The sequence below is a fragment of the Drosophila innubila genome, chromosome X, assembly GCF_004354385.1.
Source record: "Drosophila innubila isolate TH190305 chromosome X, UK_Dinn_1.0, whole genome shotgun sequence".
Classification (NCBI taxonomy): Eukaryota; Metazoa; Arthropoda; class Insecta; order Diptera; family Drosophilidae; genus Drosophila; species Drosophila innubila.
In genome coordinates this window covers 27,684,313-27,701,999 of record NC_047626.1, presented here as the reverse complement: position 1 = coordinate 27,701,999, position 17,687 = coordinate 27,684,313, and the positions used below count along the sequence as shown (strand labels likewise).

Here is a 17,687-nt window from a genome sequence, read left to right as displayed (position 1 = left end):
GTATCTATATATATGTGTGTGTGTGTGTGTGTAATACAATTGCCAAATACACGTACATTTGAACTTTGTTAGAAGTGTTTGGCACTTGAAAGTGTTTTGTATTTTCTGTTTCTTTCTCGTTTCCATCATTTTTTGTACTTGTACTCGTCCCCGTTCTTGTCTACTTGTAATTCAGTCCGTACCGTCGAATAGGCAGACAGACTTCTGTGAAAAATGCAGATGAGATTGGCCTAAGGGAAATTGAGAAGGCAGTTGGAAAACTTTGGAATATGCTAAGTATATGCTACGTGGGCAGCATCATTACAATATACACACAGCAATGTAAAGTACTTCTCGACGTATGTAACCTTTCAATGAGCATATGGTTCTGAAATAATCGGGCCTGTTCCGAATTCCCAAAACGATTGGAATTGCCGCAAATCGAGTTGATTGCTGTTCCGAATTCCGCAAATCGACAAGTATTGTCGTTTTCAAAACGTGTGCTGTTGAGCGAGTGAAATCAAAAGTAAATGCTACATAAAGCATTAAAATAATTCCATAAAACAATAAACTGAAAATTCAAATAACCTTGAACATTTTTAGAATCGTTTAAAATCACTACTTCAACTGTTTAAAGTTGAAGTATATTTTAAAAGAATTTATTTATTAACATAGACTAAAAAGAGCTGTTTTGACTTTCACTTTACTTTTTGCTATCGATACCAGCTCTCGCAATCGAAAGTTGCTAGAGTTACTTCGATTGATAAATAAAATTCGAACAACGAAATTTTAGTCTAATTTAGCTTCTATGTGCTATATTTAACAAGAAATTTAAAATAAATTTTTAAAAATAGCTTTAAGTAATTCTAATCAGATTTAAGAGAAAAATTGAAGATTGAATGTTTTTATTATTGAAATCATGAGAACTCTGGTTCATGTCGATATGCACAAGCCAAGCAATCAGCTGGTGACAAAAAAAATTTATGCCCAACCAATAACCAATAAAATCAATAACCATAATTGCCATAAAAAGTAAAATATATATAATATATTTATAAGAAGAACCTCAAGAGCCCATAGAAATTAACTAGAATTGGAAAAAGTGATGATAAATTAGCGTTAAGTGAGAAAGTTCAAATAGAGTTCTGATCTTTACAATTACAGAATAATTTAAATGTTTTATACTCGACTCAGTTATTTGAAATTTATACTTTTTTCCCGATTACACTTATCCCAATGTTTTCAATTTAAGTCGATAAATCATTTTTTAATTATACTTTTCAAAGCTAGTCATTAAACATTATTTAAATTAAGTCAGCTAGAAATTAAATTAAATTAGATATATATTTCTGAAATCTCAATGCTCGAATAATCGATTAAAATTGAATTATATGATTACAAAAAGCACTACCCTTTCGACTTTTAAACAAATTACAACAAATTTTCTGAAGTTACCAGGTCTGAATTTAAAAAAACTTAAGCAAATTTATGCAGTTAAGCAAAAGGATGCAAAGAGGAAAGTAAAAAGGAAATGGTAAAAAGAGTGAAATCATTTCCCTGGTTTTTACGCATTTCATTACAAATGCATTGCGCACTGGATAATGTACTGCTTATTTTAAACACTCTCCAATTCGAATGCCAATCCATCCAACTCGTTTGGCGCTCGTTCAACAACAAACAGCAACAACAACGACCTTAATAACAATGAGAATAACAGTAAGTGATTTACAACAATAAGCAGCTTACGATTCTCCCTTACCATAAGGAGAGCTCCTCGCACAACGTCAACAACTGAGGCCAACAACTTGAGCAAGGAGCAATCGCATGTCAATTTGCCAGAACGTTACCGAATCGTCAAATCTTGTGAAGTGCCCATAGCGATATAAAGGCAATACAAATACACAATGCTACGCCTACACACACAGACACACAGACAACACATATATTGAGAGTGCATAAACATTATAAGGATATTCGAACAGAGCATCTCTTGCCTTAAAATCTGACAAGCTTTTAGCCCAATTAGCGAGACTCAATCGAAAAGTTTTTTTTCTATTATACCTTATTGTGATTGTGGTAATGGTGATTATTGGATTTTATTGGAATATTAATATATATTATTACTAAGAATATATTAACGATAAATATTTATAGAAACTGTGCATCTTCCTGACTCGAAGCTGTTGTTCACTGATAGAAATAACAAATACGTAAAATAAATAAAAAACAAGTGGGAAAGGCTATATTCGAGATTCCGCCCATAGGATACCCGTTACTTATTTCAATATATATAAAAGTACTTGAAAGAAATTACTACCTAAAAACTACTGAATACTTTTAAGTGATTATATTGAACTAATAACTTTATTAATCACTTTGGTTTGGGGTTACTCCCGTTCTGTTTATCCGATCTTGCTGCGGTTAAGTGAGATTATAGATAATATTAATAGATAACATTATTTACCATAAAAGCTGTATTATCTTATAATCTGTGGGTGTGGTGGTTTTATCGCGATTTGTGGGGGCGTAAAGGCAAAGCTTAAATTTAAACCAAACTTGATCTGCGTGGCGTATGCAGAAATCTGTGTGCCAAATTTAGTTACTCTATCTTTTTCAATCTCTAAGATCCTGTTGTTTATACAGACGAACAGACGGTTTTTCGCGATTTACTTATTTTTTAAGTAACGGGTATAAAAATAAATATATCATATTTATTTCAAATATGCGGAAAGTTAATTAAGTCGTAATCGAATGGAATAAATGTCTCATTTATTTTAAATATTTTATTCAAATTAAAATAAAAATTTTATGTACTTAATTTATATATTTCGCAAAAATATTTCAGTTAAATATTTTTTATATTTAATTTTAGATTTTAGCCAATTAAAATTGGAGCCGATTGGTACATTATTGTTGGACAAAAATGGCTTAATGGTTGAAGTTGTCGACCTGCTATATACAACATTTTTTGTTTTTGTTTTAAATTGCTTACACTTTTAATCTAGTTAATCCGTATTTTACGCTAAATCATAGAGCAAGACAGTTAAATCAATGCGAAAATATTAAATTTTCACAGAATTTTTCTATCAGTGGTATTTCTCATAGAGCAGAGCTGACAATCATTTTATTTAATACACATTTTCTACTAAGTTTAGTAGCAACCCACACAGATTGTGTATATGCTTTATGCGCTGCCTTTTGCCAAATTTTCATATTGTTATTTTACAATATGTAAAAGTTTTTTTTCGGAATTTGTCAGTGTGTGTGACACACTCTCCAGACACTCCACGTTGAGGTACGAAAAAGTAACCAAAGCAACAACATATTTTACCTGGAATTTATGGGAAACTTGTCAATGTCGATTTTCCACAGTGACAAAGTCGCTTGTTGCTGCTTTTGCTTTGGGGGAGTTGCTGTTTTCATCTTATTAGAGCAGCTGCTTGTCCCTGCCTCTTCTGATGTTGTAGTTATTGTTTTTGCTGCTCCAGCTGTTGCTTGGGTTATAAAAATTGATTGCCTGACGAGCGATTTTGACTGCAAGTCGCATAAAATCAATGAAGTTTGCTGTCCATTGCCACGCAATTTACTCGAACAGCTGAGCCATTAAAATCGCTCCAAATTTCTGAGAAATATAGCTGAACTACAATTGCAACCAGCGCGCTGGTAGTGGCATGCACCACTATGGTCCGTTTGACCATTTTCTTAGAATCAAGTTTATATTTAAAGATGTTAAAATCAAAAAATTTTTTAATGCCAATGCATTTCTGTCAACAAAAAGTACATAATAAAAAATAACAAAAGCTACAACTAATTTATTTTCTTCATACAAATTTTGGCTTTAGACTAGTTCGGATAACCAACTGTTATAAGTTTTTAAATTGCAATCTTACAATTATTTCCAAAATTTAATTTAAAAGTTACGAAATTACACTTATTTTTAATTTTTAATTAAAAAGTGCAAAATTATATTTAGATGTCAATTTTTATTGGAAAAATAAAAAAAAGTCATATATTTGATTTTTATTTTAAAAGTTACAAAAAAGAGTTAGGAAATACTTTTATTTTAAAATCATAAAAAAAATGTTAGGTCGAATTTGTTTTGAACCAAGTGGTGTATTAATATAATAGTAAAGTGTAGAATCCTTAAAAAAAGAAATGATCTACCATATTGAATAATAAAATAAGACTAGTTATAATTTTTGGCAATACACCAAAGTTATTTATTTATTCCAAAGTAATGGTTAAATGGACCATAGTGCAATCGAGACATCAGGCTTGGAACTGGCAAAGTCACGCGCTAACTAAACTCGAGTAAAAAGTCAAGCGAACTTCTAATAGGATTCTTATGTAGATGCATGTGCAACAAATCTACAAGTATTTGCAGCATCTACCACACTGAGTCTCTGCGTGAGCCAAGATTCTCGGAGAGGGAGGAGTGAGGGATGGCGTTGTAACTGCAGCTGTGAGTGTGTGTTCTTTGCGTTTCTGATCTGCCGTTGAAATGAATTTACTGTTACCCATTAATAACGAAGGCAAAAAGAATAGAAACAGAAAAAAAGGAACACAGTCAGCATCTGGCAAAGAAAACTACTCAGCTCCAGCTGATACATGACCCTCATAAGTATGCTATGAATTCTTCCTTTTCATTTCAATAGTCGTTATATTCATGTCAAAGGGCCATATATATACCAAAAATGAAAACAAAAATGCTGTCGTCGTGTGTCTAAAATACAACATAAGAACATCTGCCTTCAAATCGTGTCAGTAAGGCAGAATTAAAATTATTAAATATAGATGGAATACGCTCGGTAGTGATCTATAACTATTGATAGTTTCTGCCGATATGATACGATAACCTTATCTCTGCCCAAAAGTCTGAGCCTTAAAATAAAAAATCAATTAGATAATTATATTCATTGTTGGCACAGCTTTGCGCACATCAAATCACACCCACAGTACCTGGTATTGGTACATTGTTATTTATAGCTAACTATTTTTGTTATTAATCATCGAGCTTAATCACAACGAGATCGATCAAATAGAACGGCCGTAATGGCTGTTTTAAGTTTTTAAAAAGTGCGAGCCCCTAATAGTATGCAATGGGTATTCTATAGGCGGCGTCTACTCAGTCTTGCCCGCTGGATTCAATGTTTAATTTTTCACTTTGTTTTGCATATTTTTTTTTGGAATTCTTTATTATTAATATTATTGCAGCTTGTTTCCCTCTAAATTCGCGATAATTCCTTTAACAAATTGATTATATTTGGATCCTGTCTGTGAATTTCATTTGATCTATGATTTGTTTACCGAAAAGCTTCTAGCATTATGTGGCTACGTGTATTTTTAAAAAAAAAGAAGATAATAACAACACGTGCTGTTTACAATTTCAATATAAATGTTTCGAATTGCACGTCTTGGACAATTGTTAAGTGGATTTAATAATATCCATGGCGACAAGCTCTATTGAAAATATCTGGCGCGTGCAATAGACAAAGCCTATCCGGAACCATATAATACTAATAGAGAGAGACAGAGAGAGGAGCTGACATTGTGCTGTTCTTGTTCTTGTTCCCGTTGCTTCAACTTTCATCAATGCAATCAGCCCATAGCCCCTGGGCAAATGAACTCAACTAATTTGCTTTGACTGTCAGCAATTTGCATGGCCCGACTGTATCTAAGTCTGTGTCAGTGTCCGTGTTGGCCGCCTGGTAAATGGCAATTTAATAAGCCTTAGACATGCCCACACATACACATATACGACAAAAGAAAATGGTCGGCGTCCTAACAAAGTTAAACTCATCATAAAAATAATAATAATAATGTTGACTATGATAAAAAAAATAGTGCGCATCTTATTTGCCAGTGTTAAGACGGAGGAAAATGAAAAATGGAATGTGGTATATGGGATATGGGGTATGGGGTAGCCGGCCCATAGGGAACTTTGATTTCCGGTTAGAGCGGAAGTCGCATTTACGTGTACGGTCATGTGTGTGCAACTTTTGTAAATTGTTATAATAGGCCCAAAAGCAAATACCAAGGAAACAGTTGATTGTATTTTCCTGCAATCCTCTGCTAGCCTCAGATTTGTTACAGGTCTTTATTTAGATATTGTATGCGATTACTTTTGGCATTTCTTTTGCGCAGTCACTTGAATTCTCATGGCCCGTAGCCTGTAGCATAATTTCGTTTTCCAAGCGCATATCCGGGTTAGTTCGATAGCAGGGGTCGTCAATACGTGGGGGGATGGTGGGGTGGCCTTAGGATTAGGAAACGGTTCGTGCCAAAGTCAACGCGGGCAAACGGATATTCGTAAAAACAAGACATTGCTCGACAGCAGCAGGAACAACAGCAACAACAAAATGGAGTTGAAGCAGTAAACATAAATAAACTGTAGCCACATTGTTGTTCCTGCTGTTGCTATTGTTGGTGGCTGCATTACGAGTACGAGTAAGACAAGTACAAGGATGAGTATGACTTTAAAGTGAGAAGGATTTGAGCCTTTCACATTTCATTTAGCTTAAATTATGTCTTAACTTTAGGCTAATTCAGTTATACATACACTTTATCTCAGAGTTCATGACTTGCATTATTATTCGTGACTGCGGTCAAAATTCTCTGAAGTTCTATAAAGTCGTGGTCTTTATGATATCAAGTATACGACAGATTTAAATTGACGTAGGTAAAAGGCATATCCCTGGCTTGTTATTGTTTCGCTCAGACTATATCGAAAAATAAATTTGTCGCATCGTTGACGTGTTTATTGGGGCGAGACACTTGGTCAAATAAAAATATAAAAAATTTTCAATTTGTTTTACTTTGCAAAAGTTTTGGCATATTTTGACAAAGATAAACAAAATTTGAATTTGGCATCAAATTTACGAGACGTCAAAATAGAAAACTGAAAATTCAAATGGATAATGGCTAGTTAAAGCTTACATTTAAGCAAAACTCTTTCATTTATGTGATTTTCTGCCAGAAGAAAGGCGTAAAATTATTGAATATCTTAAATGCTTTCACACGAAATATAAAAGCTTTCAAATGGTGGCAATCGAGGTCAAATCTCAACTGATTCAAAATTGTGAAATCAAAATTTAAACTAAAAGTTAATTGACGTTGGCTGCAATATTTAATATAATCAAATCAAATAATTCTTATGAATTTAGTTAAGTAAAAAACTTTGTTACTCCATTTACTGAAATTCTAGTTGAAAATATTTAATCAACGTTCCAAATTAGCGATAATTTGAATTTATTTTCCAAGAACAAATATTGTATAAACTTGTGGGCCAGTGCTACAGTCGAGCATACTCGACTGTCGGAGACCCCGTACTTACTATGGCAAAAACTAATAATGGAAAAAATTCAAAAATATTTAAACTTGATTTTCGACCGATTGTTCCCATGGGCGCTATATGATATGGTGGTCCGATTAAAAAAAGAAACAAACTTGATCTGCCTGCAATATTGAGGAATCTACATACCAAATTTGGTGTCACTAGCTTTTAAATTTTTCTTATAATTTTGATATGAAATTTTTTTTTTCGATTTGTGGGCGATAAAGGGGGCTTGGCCAAATTTTGAAATAAACTTGATCTGCTTGCAATATAGAGGAACCTACATACCAAGTTTGGTATCTCTAGCTCTTATAGTCTCTGAGATCTAGGTGTTCATACAGACGGACGGACGGACAGACAGACAGACAGACAGACAGACGGACATTGCTATATCGACTTGGCTATTGATGCTGATCAAGAATATATACACTTTATAGGGTCTGCCACGCCTCCTTCTGCCTGTTACGCACATATTCGTTAAAACAAACCCAATAGACCCCTGTACTTTTTTAAATACGGGGTCTAAAAATGAATACAAATGAATGAGTTCAGAATCATATTGTTAATCACGGACTTATACACATACAATAGAATGCGAGAGATTTGTTTGCCACATGACAATCAAAGCTCTGAACGCATTGTGTTAGAGTGCGTGAGTGTATGTGAGTGTCAAAGCAATTTGTTGAACCCAAATACCAAATGCCGAATGCCGAATATCCAATGGCACATACATTCCATCCCTTCGCCCATCCCTCCTTCTTTCGACACAGTCTATGGCAACAACTTGGTCATAACATATTCCTAAATTATTCATAAATTGCACAAGCGGCGTACCCAAATGAGATAATAAGCCCTCTGTAGGGCTCGAGCACAGAGGATCAGGGGTCTAAGCAGATGGTGTCCTTGGTCTGTCTGTCTGTCTGTCTGTCTGTCTGTCTGTCTGTCTGCCTGTTTTTTCTGTAATTTTTTTTTCTCTGAGTCATAGCCATCAAATTAAGTATACGCTTATATTGAACTAATGAAATTATTGACGACTGATTGAGTTTGACTGCCTTATAAGTATGCACTCATACTCACACAAACGCACACACACACACACACACACACTCTACATCGAACAAGGCGGAATATGAAAATCGACTTTTAGGCATAAGTATTATAAATCGTCGTAATTATCATTGGCTTTATTATTACTATTATTTTATTATTACGAGTAAAAGTATAATGATCAACATCATTATGATCATCATCATCATCGATAACATCATAATCGTTATTGCGTGTGTCACTTGTTGCCATCAGGTAGCCCGTTTTATGAGCGAAGACATTTATTTAATTGCCATATAAATTATACAAATTGTCGTTAGCCATCGCACATGAAAACATGAAAGCTGTCTCTAACATAAATAACAAAAATAGTCGTACTCATACTTGTACTATATAATTGTGTTCGAGCAACACACAAGACCCAATTATGAAATATGTTCAAACCAAACCTAAACCAACGAATTTCCTGCATGCTTCCTTTTATGGTAAGTTCGAATCGACATTCTACGAATATTCAAGTATCTCGTAGTTGTGCCACGGTACACATTGTGGCAAATGATAAGTGGCAAGCAACTTCGGGTCGCTTAACTCTACGCGAACTTTTGCGGCACTTCTTTTTTATAAGAACTCGTGTGTAGAATAAATATAAATGGATTTGTTATTGCCATGTCTCGCTCTTTCGAACGAAATTTTAATAAACCATATATGTAGCTATCTATTTATATATCTTTCTATCTCACTTAACAACTTTCAATGTTAACAATTTAATAGTAAGATCGTATGCTAACTTTATTTTGAGTTGACGTACATAGTATGTACATTCTAGTGGTCCAAAGGACACAAAGCCAAAGCTTGTAACGCGCGGATTTCAGGCTACGAAGAAACCCACCCCCCGCCCAACCAACCGAGGGGCGCAGTCTTATAACGGACGACAGTGTCGTCACGACACGTTCGCAGCGGACAGAAATGAGAATAGAGAGAAAATAAAAATAAAATAAGAAATACAAGACTGGCCTGCAAATATGATAGAACGCGATAAAAAAAAATATAATAAATAGTTGCGGAGAAAAACTATAAGCGGAGGATTTAAAATTCAGGTTAAATTTAAAAAAAAAAAGATTATTTATACAATAGCTTAAACTAAACTAACTATTCGCTAAATAAGTTTAAGTTTAAATATAATTTAATTATCAGCTGATTTAATTCCGATTTTGTTAATAGTTTTAAAAACTAATTTTCATATTTCAATATAAATAAAATATTTAATTAAATAAATGGAAAATTACAGTCGCACAATCAATGTATGCACATATTGAACACTTTGTCTGAATAATCGATACCTCTTTGGTATTCAAGACAAAAATCGATAGTTGTGCAACCCAAGACACAAGTATATATTCCTAGAAATACTACTAGAAATGAATGTTTGAAAGACTTTTGAATTTTTATACATGTTCATACATGTTTTTATACATAAAAGTTGAACTTTAAATTTCGCTTCAACGGAAAGTGTATTAAACGGGGCTTACTTAAGGTATATACGACTAACAATTAAATATCCAAGCCAAAAAAAAATCAAATAAACACGATAATTAAATATTCCAATAAGTTACTATATTGCATTAGAGAAGTTTCATTAATTATAATCGTATAAACTTAATGAAATGGCATGCCACACACTTAAATAAGTGCAGGGTATATGCATGCTGTGTTGTTGTTGTGCTTCATGTTGCTGCTTGTTGTTTGATGCCAAGCAACACAGCTTGGCAATATCCACAAGCAAACACAGCACAGAGAGAGAGAGAGAGAGGCGGAAGGAGGCGGAAAGGGAGATGGAGGAGAATGCAAACACGTTGAGTGTATCAAAAAGTTGCAACACTTTATGGCCCATAAATATTTATGTCTATTGTTGTTGTTGTTATTGTTGTTTGTGTTGCTACTGTTGCCCCCGCCGTTGTTGTTGTTGTTGCTGGCATTGCTGTGGGCGCACTTTAAGAGCTCATGTAACAAATATTTTGGCAGCAAAATGCAAGCGCAGTTGACAAGCCATGTTAACGAGTTTCAAATTGGCCCGCACAGTACACACACACACACACACACACACACATTCACAAACACACACAGTATAATATCGCCCATATCAACAATGTGAGATGCCTCGAAATGAGTCAGTTCAGTTGCCACTTTGCCAGTTGCAAGTTTGCCAGTTTCCAGTTGCTAATCAGACCATTGGGGTTTTTGCAGACAATGATAAAGCGAATGCAACGTAGCGGCTGCCCCATTATGTAAAGTATTTCCCATATATATGAGAGACAATGAGAACCATTTTCAAATCACACATTTGATACGATAAACTGCAAGCTTTTAATCAAAATCTGACACACAATTTCATAGAAATGTGACAAGTACAACTAACAATATTTTTTTCCCATTGCATAAATATAATATGTAAAAAAAATGCATTCATTAAATAATAATAACAATAAATATCAAACGGCAATTCCACATACATATAGTATAAAGTGTTCTAGACTCAAAATCAAGGCCGCTAGTCGGTTCTGAGCCGAACCTCGCTGAACCGGTTCGGTTCGGGTTTTTAAGCAATCCGAATCGGATTATGAACAGAACCTTAAATTTTTTATACTCCGTGAACCCCAGCCTGAACCGAACCAATTTCTTAAATAATATGTTCGGTTCGAAACTCGACAGCTCGATTTTCGCTAAAGCGAAAGTGAGTACTTCGACTCGACGATCTATCGAGTTGATTAAATCGGTTTCCATGAAAACATCGAAAACTCACTGCATTTTGTCCATCGTAGTTCATTTGCAGAACTAAATGATCTACAATCGAAACATATTTTAGAATTTGGTGCTTAACGAGAAGTGAAGATATAATAAAAACCGATTTTCAAACCGAACCTAAGTCTTGTTCTATGGTTTGAACCATCGATCCGAACCTTTTCCAAAATTTTGGTGGTTTGCAGAATTGCTCAAAATAAAATTTAATTGCATCCAATTGATTATTCTATTAGATTTTTGCGCTAATGATTTTTTTAAGAAATTATCATTGAGTAAAGAATTGAATAATAAGGTATATTTTACAATTTTCTAGCTACCGGTGTTTCTGAAGCCAATGCATTACAATGTCAAATAATTTGATATGAGATTTGATCAAATTTAATAAATGTTTATTTATATTCATCGCTTCGCTCACGGAATTGAAGCGTGAAAAAGGAGCACTTCTAATATTTTTTTTGAATAAACTTATTAACGCAAGGGTGAAAGTCTATTAGTCTGGGCCAAGTCCAAATCAAAAAAAAAAAGCACAAATAGGGTTTGGGGACTCAACTAGTTTTTTTTTTTATCTTTGAAGTTTTCGTACAAAATTGGCTATTTTTGTTGTTGCTTTTAACTTTTAACTGATTTAATTGATTGATTTACACCAAATGTGAACAGGGGGTAACATAAAAAAGACATATTATGTAAGTTTGGTTGAGATAGCTCAAAAATAAAAAAAAAATTTCTTTTTAAAAAGTTAATTTGTATTCAATTGCTCCAATGGCAGCTATATGATATATTATAGTACCCGATGTTGACCAAAATCATAACAGGCGGTCTCTAATACACAATCTGTGAGTTTGGCTCATATGTCTCAAGATACAAAAAGGTTTTTCAAACTTAAGGTTAATTTGAGCTTGATAGTACCTATGACAGCTTTATGATATAGTCATCCGATTTTGGTCAGGCTGTATCATATGGTAAAAATACACAATATATGAGTTTGGTTGAAATAACTTAAAAAACAAAAAGTTTTCCATACTAATGGTGAATCTTACCCCGATTGTTCCTATTGAAGCTATATGATATATAAACCCGATATTGACCAAATTGTAAAACATCGTAAAATTTTAAAAATGTTAATAAAATTAAATAGAAAAAAAAAATCTTGCCTGTTGTGAGATTTGAACCCGCGCCTCCTTGTACATTTATAAAAATAAATTAAAAAATACAAATTAATTCAAGCGTATTCTGAGCTGGGCTCGAACACGCGATCCCGTGTGCGTGAGTCTACGACACCATCCTCTGCACTACTAAAAACTAAACTCTGCTACATGTAAATCAAAATAAACGCGAACTTTGATCTCTATTTAACGCTTTTGCGGGTCGAATTTTCCAAAACGTCTTATCTCCCTATGAAATTGTCATAAATTTGCTGTCCCCAAATTTCAAACTTGTAGCTTAAGCCGTTTGGCCTGTACAATGATGAGTGAATGAATGAATTAGTGAATGTATAGGACAAAGAATTTTATATATATAGATATGTGAATAAGTTAATTTATTATATACCAGCAAAACAAGAACGTATTATTCTGTTGAATTTTGAAGTAAATTAATGACAGCCGATTTCTGTGATTCCGAAAGCGTTGTAAAAAATTAAGTCTCCCATATTTGGGAAACAGCAATAGTTATTGAGCAAATATAGCGCTTATTTATTTCAATTTTGAAGTTTCCATTCATTTTATTTCCTTTAAGATCTGAGATATGTGCGCTGTCAACATTTCGATGCAAGCTCTTAGATGATGCCTGTGGGAAATGCACATCAGTATTGTCTCAATGACGCAAAGAACAGCTGAGATATCAGAAATCAATATGGTGTGGCAGGAACACAAACGTAACTATGTGGCATGAGGCACAAATGTGTTCATAAATTTGTTCAACATAAGTAACAAAGAGACTGTCACTGTCTGCGATTGTCGACCGTTGAGTACGTCGGTGGAATGCTTTAACGGTCTGCTGAATTTACTTTGATCTAGGCAGGTATAAGGTATTATCATATAAAGAAACAGAGAGAGAGTGAATGAGGGGGACACACATATGTAGATGTGTGTGTGTGTGTGTATGTGTGTGTGAGCGCGTGGCACATGTCGCATCTATGGCATCGCGTAATTTTTAATAAAGCAACACATTGAGCTTGTTCCCCAATGAATACTCACCCCAAGCTCGACGTAAATCGTATAAATGGGATAAGGGAGCGCAATCACCATGCCAGTTAGCCATGTGGCACAGCAGCAGACAAATCCAGGTATGCGACCCTTGAGCGGATCGTTTAGCCAACGCATGCGATCCCAGGCAATCAGTATATGTGATATCATGGCAACATGTAATGGAATGTCCTGAAAAAATATGAAATAAATACAGCTATAGATGCAGATACATTTTCTGAAGAATAATACACATATACGAGTATAAGTAAAGGTAAGCAACAAGCTGACCAAAAGTTGAAGCAAACAAGGACAGAGAATGAGATTTTGGGGAAGCTGATTCCTCAGCTTTGTTTACTTAGTCCAAATGGCTTTGGCAACCATTTTTCGTCCGTGTGCGGTGATTGAAACAAATTTGTTTGCCTCTGATTATTGTTGTACACAGGTTGGATTGAGTTTCGCTCGAATCGGCATTAACATACTTTGGAATATGTACACAGAGAAAACTGCTCTGAACTTAAAATATTTTCACTATGATAGTGATATTTCGTCCATTGATTTGATTTATGGAAAAAGTTATTCTAAGATAAGATATTAAATTTATAATTAAATTGAAAAAAAAACACTACAATAATTTCAGCGAGTATTCAAATAAGTCACACACATTTTTTAATTTTATAATTAATTTGAATACAATTTAATTAAGGTTTGCTAATTGTTAACATAAACAAATATTTATGTTGTGAGGCAACGTTAATGCAATTTAAACGTGAAACTTTATTTTATTTATTTTTTACTGTGTAAATGTATGTGTGAGTATTTTTACATAACATATGTTGTTGTGATACCCAAATGCCAAAAATTTTCCAGGCTATCCATTTTTGGCTCGGTCTTTTCCTTTTCCGTTTCCTTGTTTGTTTATTTGTCTGAGATGCCAGATTGGATATTGTGACAACACCTCAAACCATTAAAATGCAATCATCTTAAACGGATTGTCTAGCATAAGCCTATGGTCAATATATTCGTCAGAGCACATACATGTACCCAGGGTGGCGCAATATAAATAACTCGACTCGATGACTATAACCGATTTTCATAAAGGCCTTGGACCTTTGGTATTTTACAAAAAAAAGATAACAATAATATTTTGATTTTTAAAACTTGATAAGTCTGTTCCAAGTTGAATTTTATATAGTTATTATTTTATAATTAACATTTACTGACATAAAAATTACAGTTTTAATTCCATTGAAAAAAACATAACAAAATTAAATGTCAATATAACTTATCCAAGCTTTTTAGCTCTATCTTCTTTCAAAAAATATGCCAATAACTTTTATGTGATTGTCGAACTCGGAAGGGATCAACAGATGAACAGGTTCATGTAAAAAAAAGACTCTTCAATGTTTTCATTATATACATTGATCGGTTGTACTTAAACTTTTTTATAGTTTGCAACATAATTCAAAGATATTGTAATTTTAACATATCTATAAATCGGTATTATTTAGTTGCTCTTGCTTGAAAGTTTTCTCAACAAATTTGTTCCATTTTCTGTTGCAATTCATATTTAACAGGATGTGACTTTAAGTGATGAAATTTAACGTATCACACAAGCGACTTCAGAGTTTTTGAGCGTTGTCTGTGGCACCAGTGGCATCAATCAATTTCAATAGGGAGGAAAGGGATGCAGGACCCAAACACTTACACACACATGATAAATGTGTGCGTAAACGCTACCAAGATCTGTGTGAATCCCTCTTTGTGTGTGTGCGTGTGTGTAATTGTGGGTGTGTGGATGTGAGGGTCGTGCTATTTGTCGCCCTTTGTGATAGCAATCAAATCGAATCATATCCGTTGCCTGGCATTTTGTTTCGCGTCTATTGTTTACGAATGAGTCGGTAATACAATCTTCAAGAACGTCTAACTCAATTTTTATTTTCCCTGTGAAGTACATAGGCATTGGTTAGAAGTTTGTAAAGAATGTTATTTCACAAGTATGTATGTATTCCGCATAAACTACTTTCAACTATTTGTGGGTAGCTGATGCCTCAGGCAACATCTAAAATCAGCTTTCTGTTTATGAAAGAAAATCATATGTATGATGATTTATTGACTTGGCCTATAACGTCTTTTGCTAGAGCATTAACCACTTCGATTTGGCAAAAATATTGTTTTCTTCAATCGAGCCAAAAGCAAAGAGAACAAGAGAGTAGCTGACGACATTAAATAAAGGTAGAAAAACAAAATTGAATGAGAGTAAATTATTTTATATCCTGATGTGTGTGTAACAAACACAGAAACACGTATTTATATATATATATGTTGGTGTAGGTGTGTAATGTTAACAGCGCCTGTGAAATGTGTCAATCATTGTGGCTTTTGGCAACAAGACGTGGCAAAAGCTATTGCGTGGAAATGCCCTATATCACAAGGTGACAAAGCGAAAAAGTGTGAATTTAAGTAGGACTGGCAAATCGTTTTGGATAGGACATCTGATTCAAAGCCACCATTATGCATGTGTGGTCCTGACATGCCAATTAGGTACAGTTAACAACCCTTTAACTGTCTCATGTACTCTGAGCCAAATCACTCATAGCATAAATAGGTTTAAAAATATAATGGGGTTTTCATATTTCAATTATTGACATACAATTTTTAGGATTCATACAATGCATTTGTTACTCATATGGTGCAACAGTTTTAAAAGAGAATAAAAAATAAATTTGTTATATTTATTTATTATTTAAGGAAATTCTTTTAAAAACCATAAATATGTATTTTAATGCTAAATCAATCTGGGACAAATTCCTGACAAAGTGTTTACTTTAAAAGTTAACATATTTGTGGATTAAAAACTTTTTATGAATTAAAGTAATGTTCAGCAAGACTTAAGTTAAAAGCAATTTAATATAATTCGAATATGAAGGTCAAGTCTGAATGCTTAAAAGGGGCAACAATTGCCATGCCCATTTGAATTCACTATGTTTTTTACTTTATATTTTAGTTTTAATTGGTTGTTATCTTTCTCTCCATTCTCTATGGTTCTTTAAGGAACTTACTTGCACATTGCACAATGGGGTGTAATTAGCAAATCTTAGCCAATTTTTAAAATTAATATTAACAGTTGAAATAATTATACATAAATAATTAAAAATTAGACAGCTTGCTTCGTTTAAGTAATAACCCAAAATTATGAATTAACTTGTCCAATTGCACATTTCGCTCCACAGTGCAACTGTTTGAATTTTCATTGTGTGAAGCAAACGAAGGAGCAAATAAAGAAGAATGCGTTAAGTTTATTAACTTGTCATAGTGCCATGGGGTTTATCGGCTTATCTGGTCCACTGGCAGCTCCCCGGCCGGCAATTGGCCAGGCTAGCAAGAGAACGGGAGGAGCAGGACCAATAGATAACAATGCTCGTGAGTGAGTTTAATTAAAAATTTCTGGAGCCCGTGTGGCAATAAATAATAGATAAATGAACAGACACACTCACCTGCAGCATGGGCAAAAAGAAGCACAGGAATTGGCCAAATATCCAGTTCTGGATGAGCATCACCATCAGAGAAATGGGCAACACCAAAGCACATTGGACGAAATGGCAGAGGGCCAAATTGGTGATGAACGCATGCGTGACATCCTTGTAGAGGCGATGATACATGATGTAGACAATGATGGTGATGTTCATCAGGACGCCCAGCAGTGCGAGAGCTGCGTATTGGATGAGAAATAGCCAATAGACCGACTTGATGCTGGCCTTAAGTATTGGGCCATTGAAGAGTTCCACGTCCTCCGTCACATTGACATGGCCGGCAAGAAAGTTCGCAATCGCCAGTAGATACTTATCCGGCACATCCTTCCACTTCTCACCCTCACTGGTGCTGGCGGCCATTTGATAGTCCTCTTCGCCAGCCCCATTGGGCGTGGCCACATGATGCTCAGCGGGCGACATTCTTACCACCTGCGAATGGGATAAAAACAGAGGCAGCAACAACAATGAATATTTTACACGCCTGGCAAACCATAACAAAAGGCATAAAGCTGTTGGAAACCCAAGGGAGGCACACAATGGTGATGAAAGGGGAGGGAATAGAAGGAAAAAAGGAAAGTCGGCAGGAAGGATTCTAACAATTGGTGGCTTTCCATTCGTTTTACGTTATACAGGTGCAGGCAAAAAAAAATTGCAGTTTTGCCGACGTTAAAAATGAATAAGTACGGATACGGGAAGGGGAATGGAAAGGGGAAGGGGAAGGCGTAGTTAAAGGGGTTCACAGTTCGTTTTGTCAAGTTATGCAAGGCATAACATAACAACGAGCATCTTTCTCATCATTTCTCGCTTTGTCCA

At 34.5% G+C, this 17,687-nt stretch overlaps 1 protein-coding gene across 1 annotated transcript in view; it reads right to left on the bottom strand.

Annotated features, from left to right (window-relative positions):
• The window catches only part of LOC117793969, a 32,982-nt gene extending 15,688 nt beyond the window's left edge, over positions 1-17,294 (bottom strand). The window contains exons 1-2 of the mRNA XM_034634434.1: positions 16,839-17,294; positions 13,354-13,533 (exon numbers count right to left, since the gene is read on the bottom strand). Of these exons, the coding sequence (XP_034490325.1) occupies positions 13,354-13,533; positions 16,839-17,294 (636 nt within the window). The remainder of the gene's footprint in view (positions 1-13,353; positions 13,534-16,838) is intronic.
• Between the last annotated feature and the right edge of the window lie 393 nt (positions 17,295-17,687).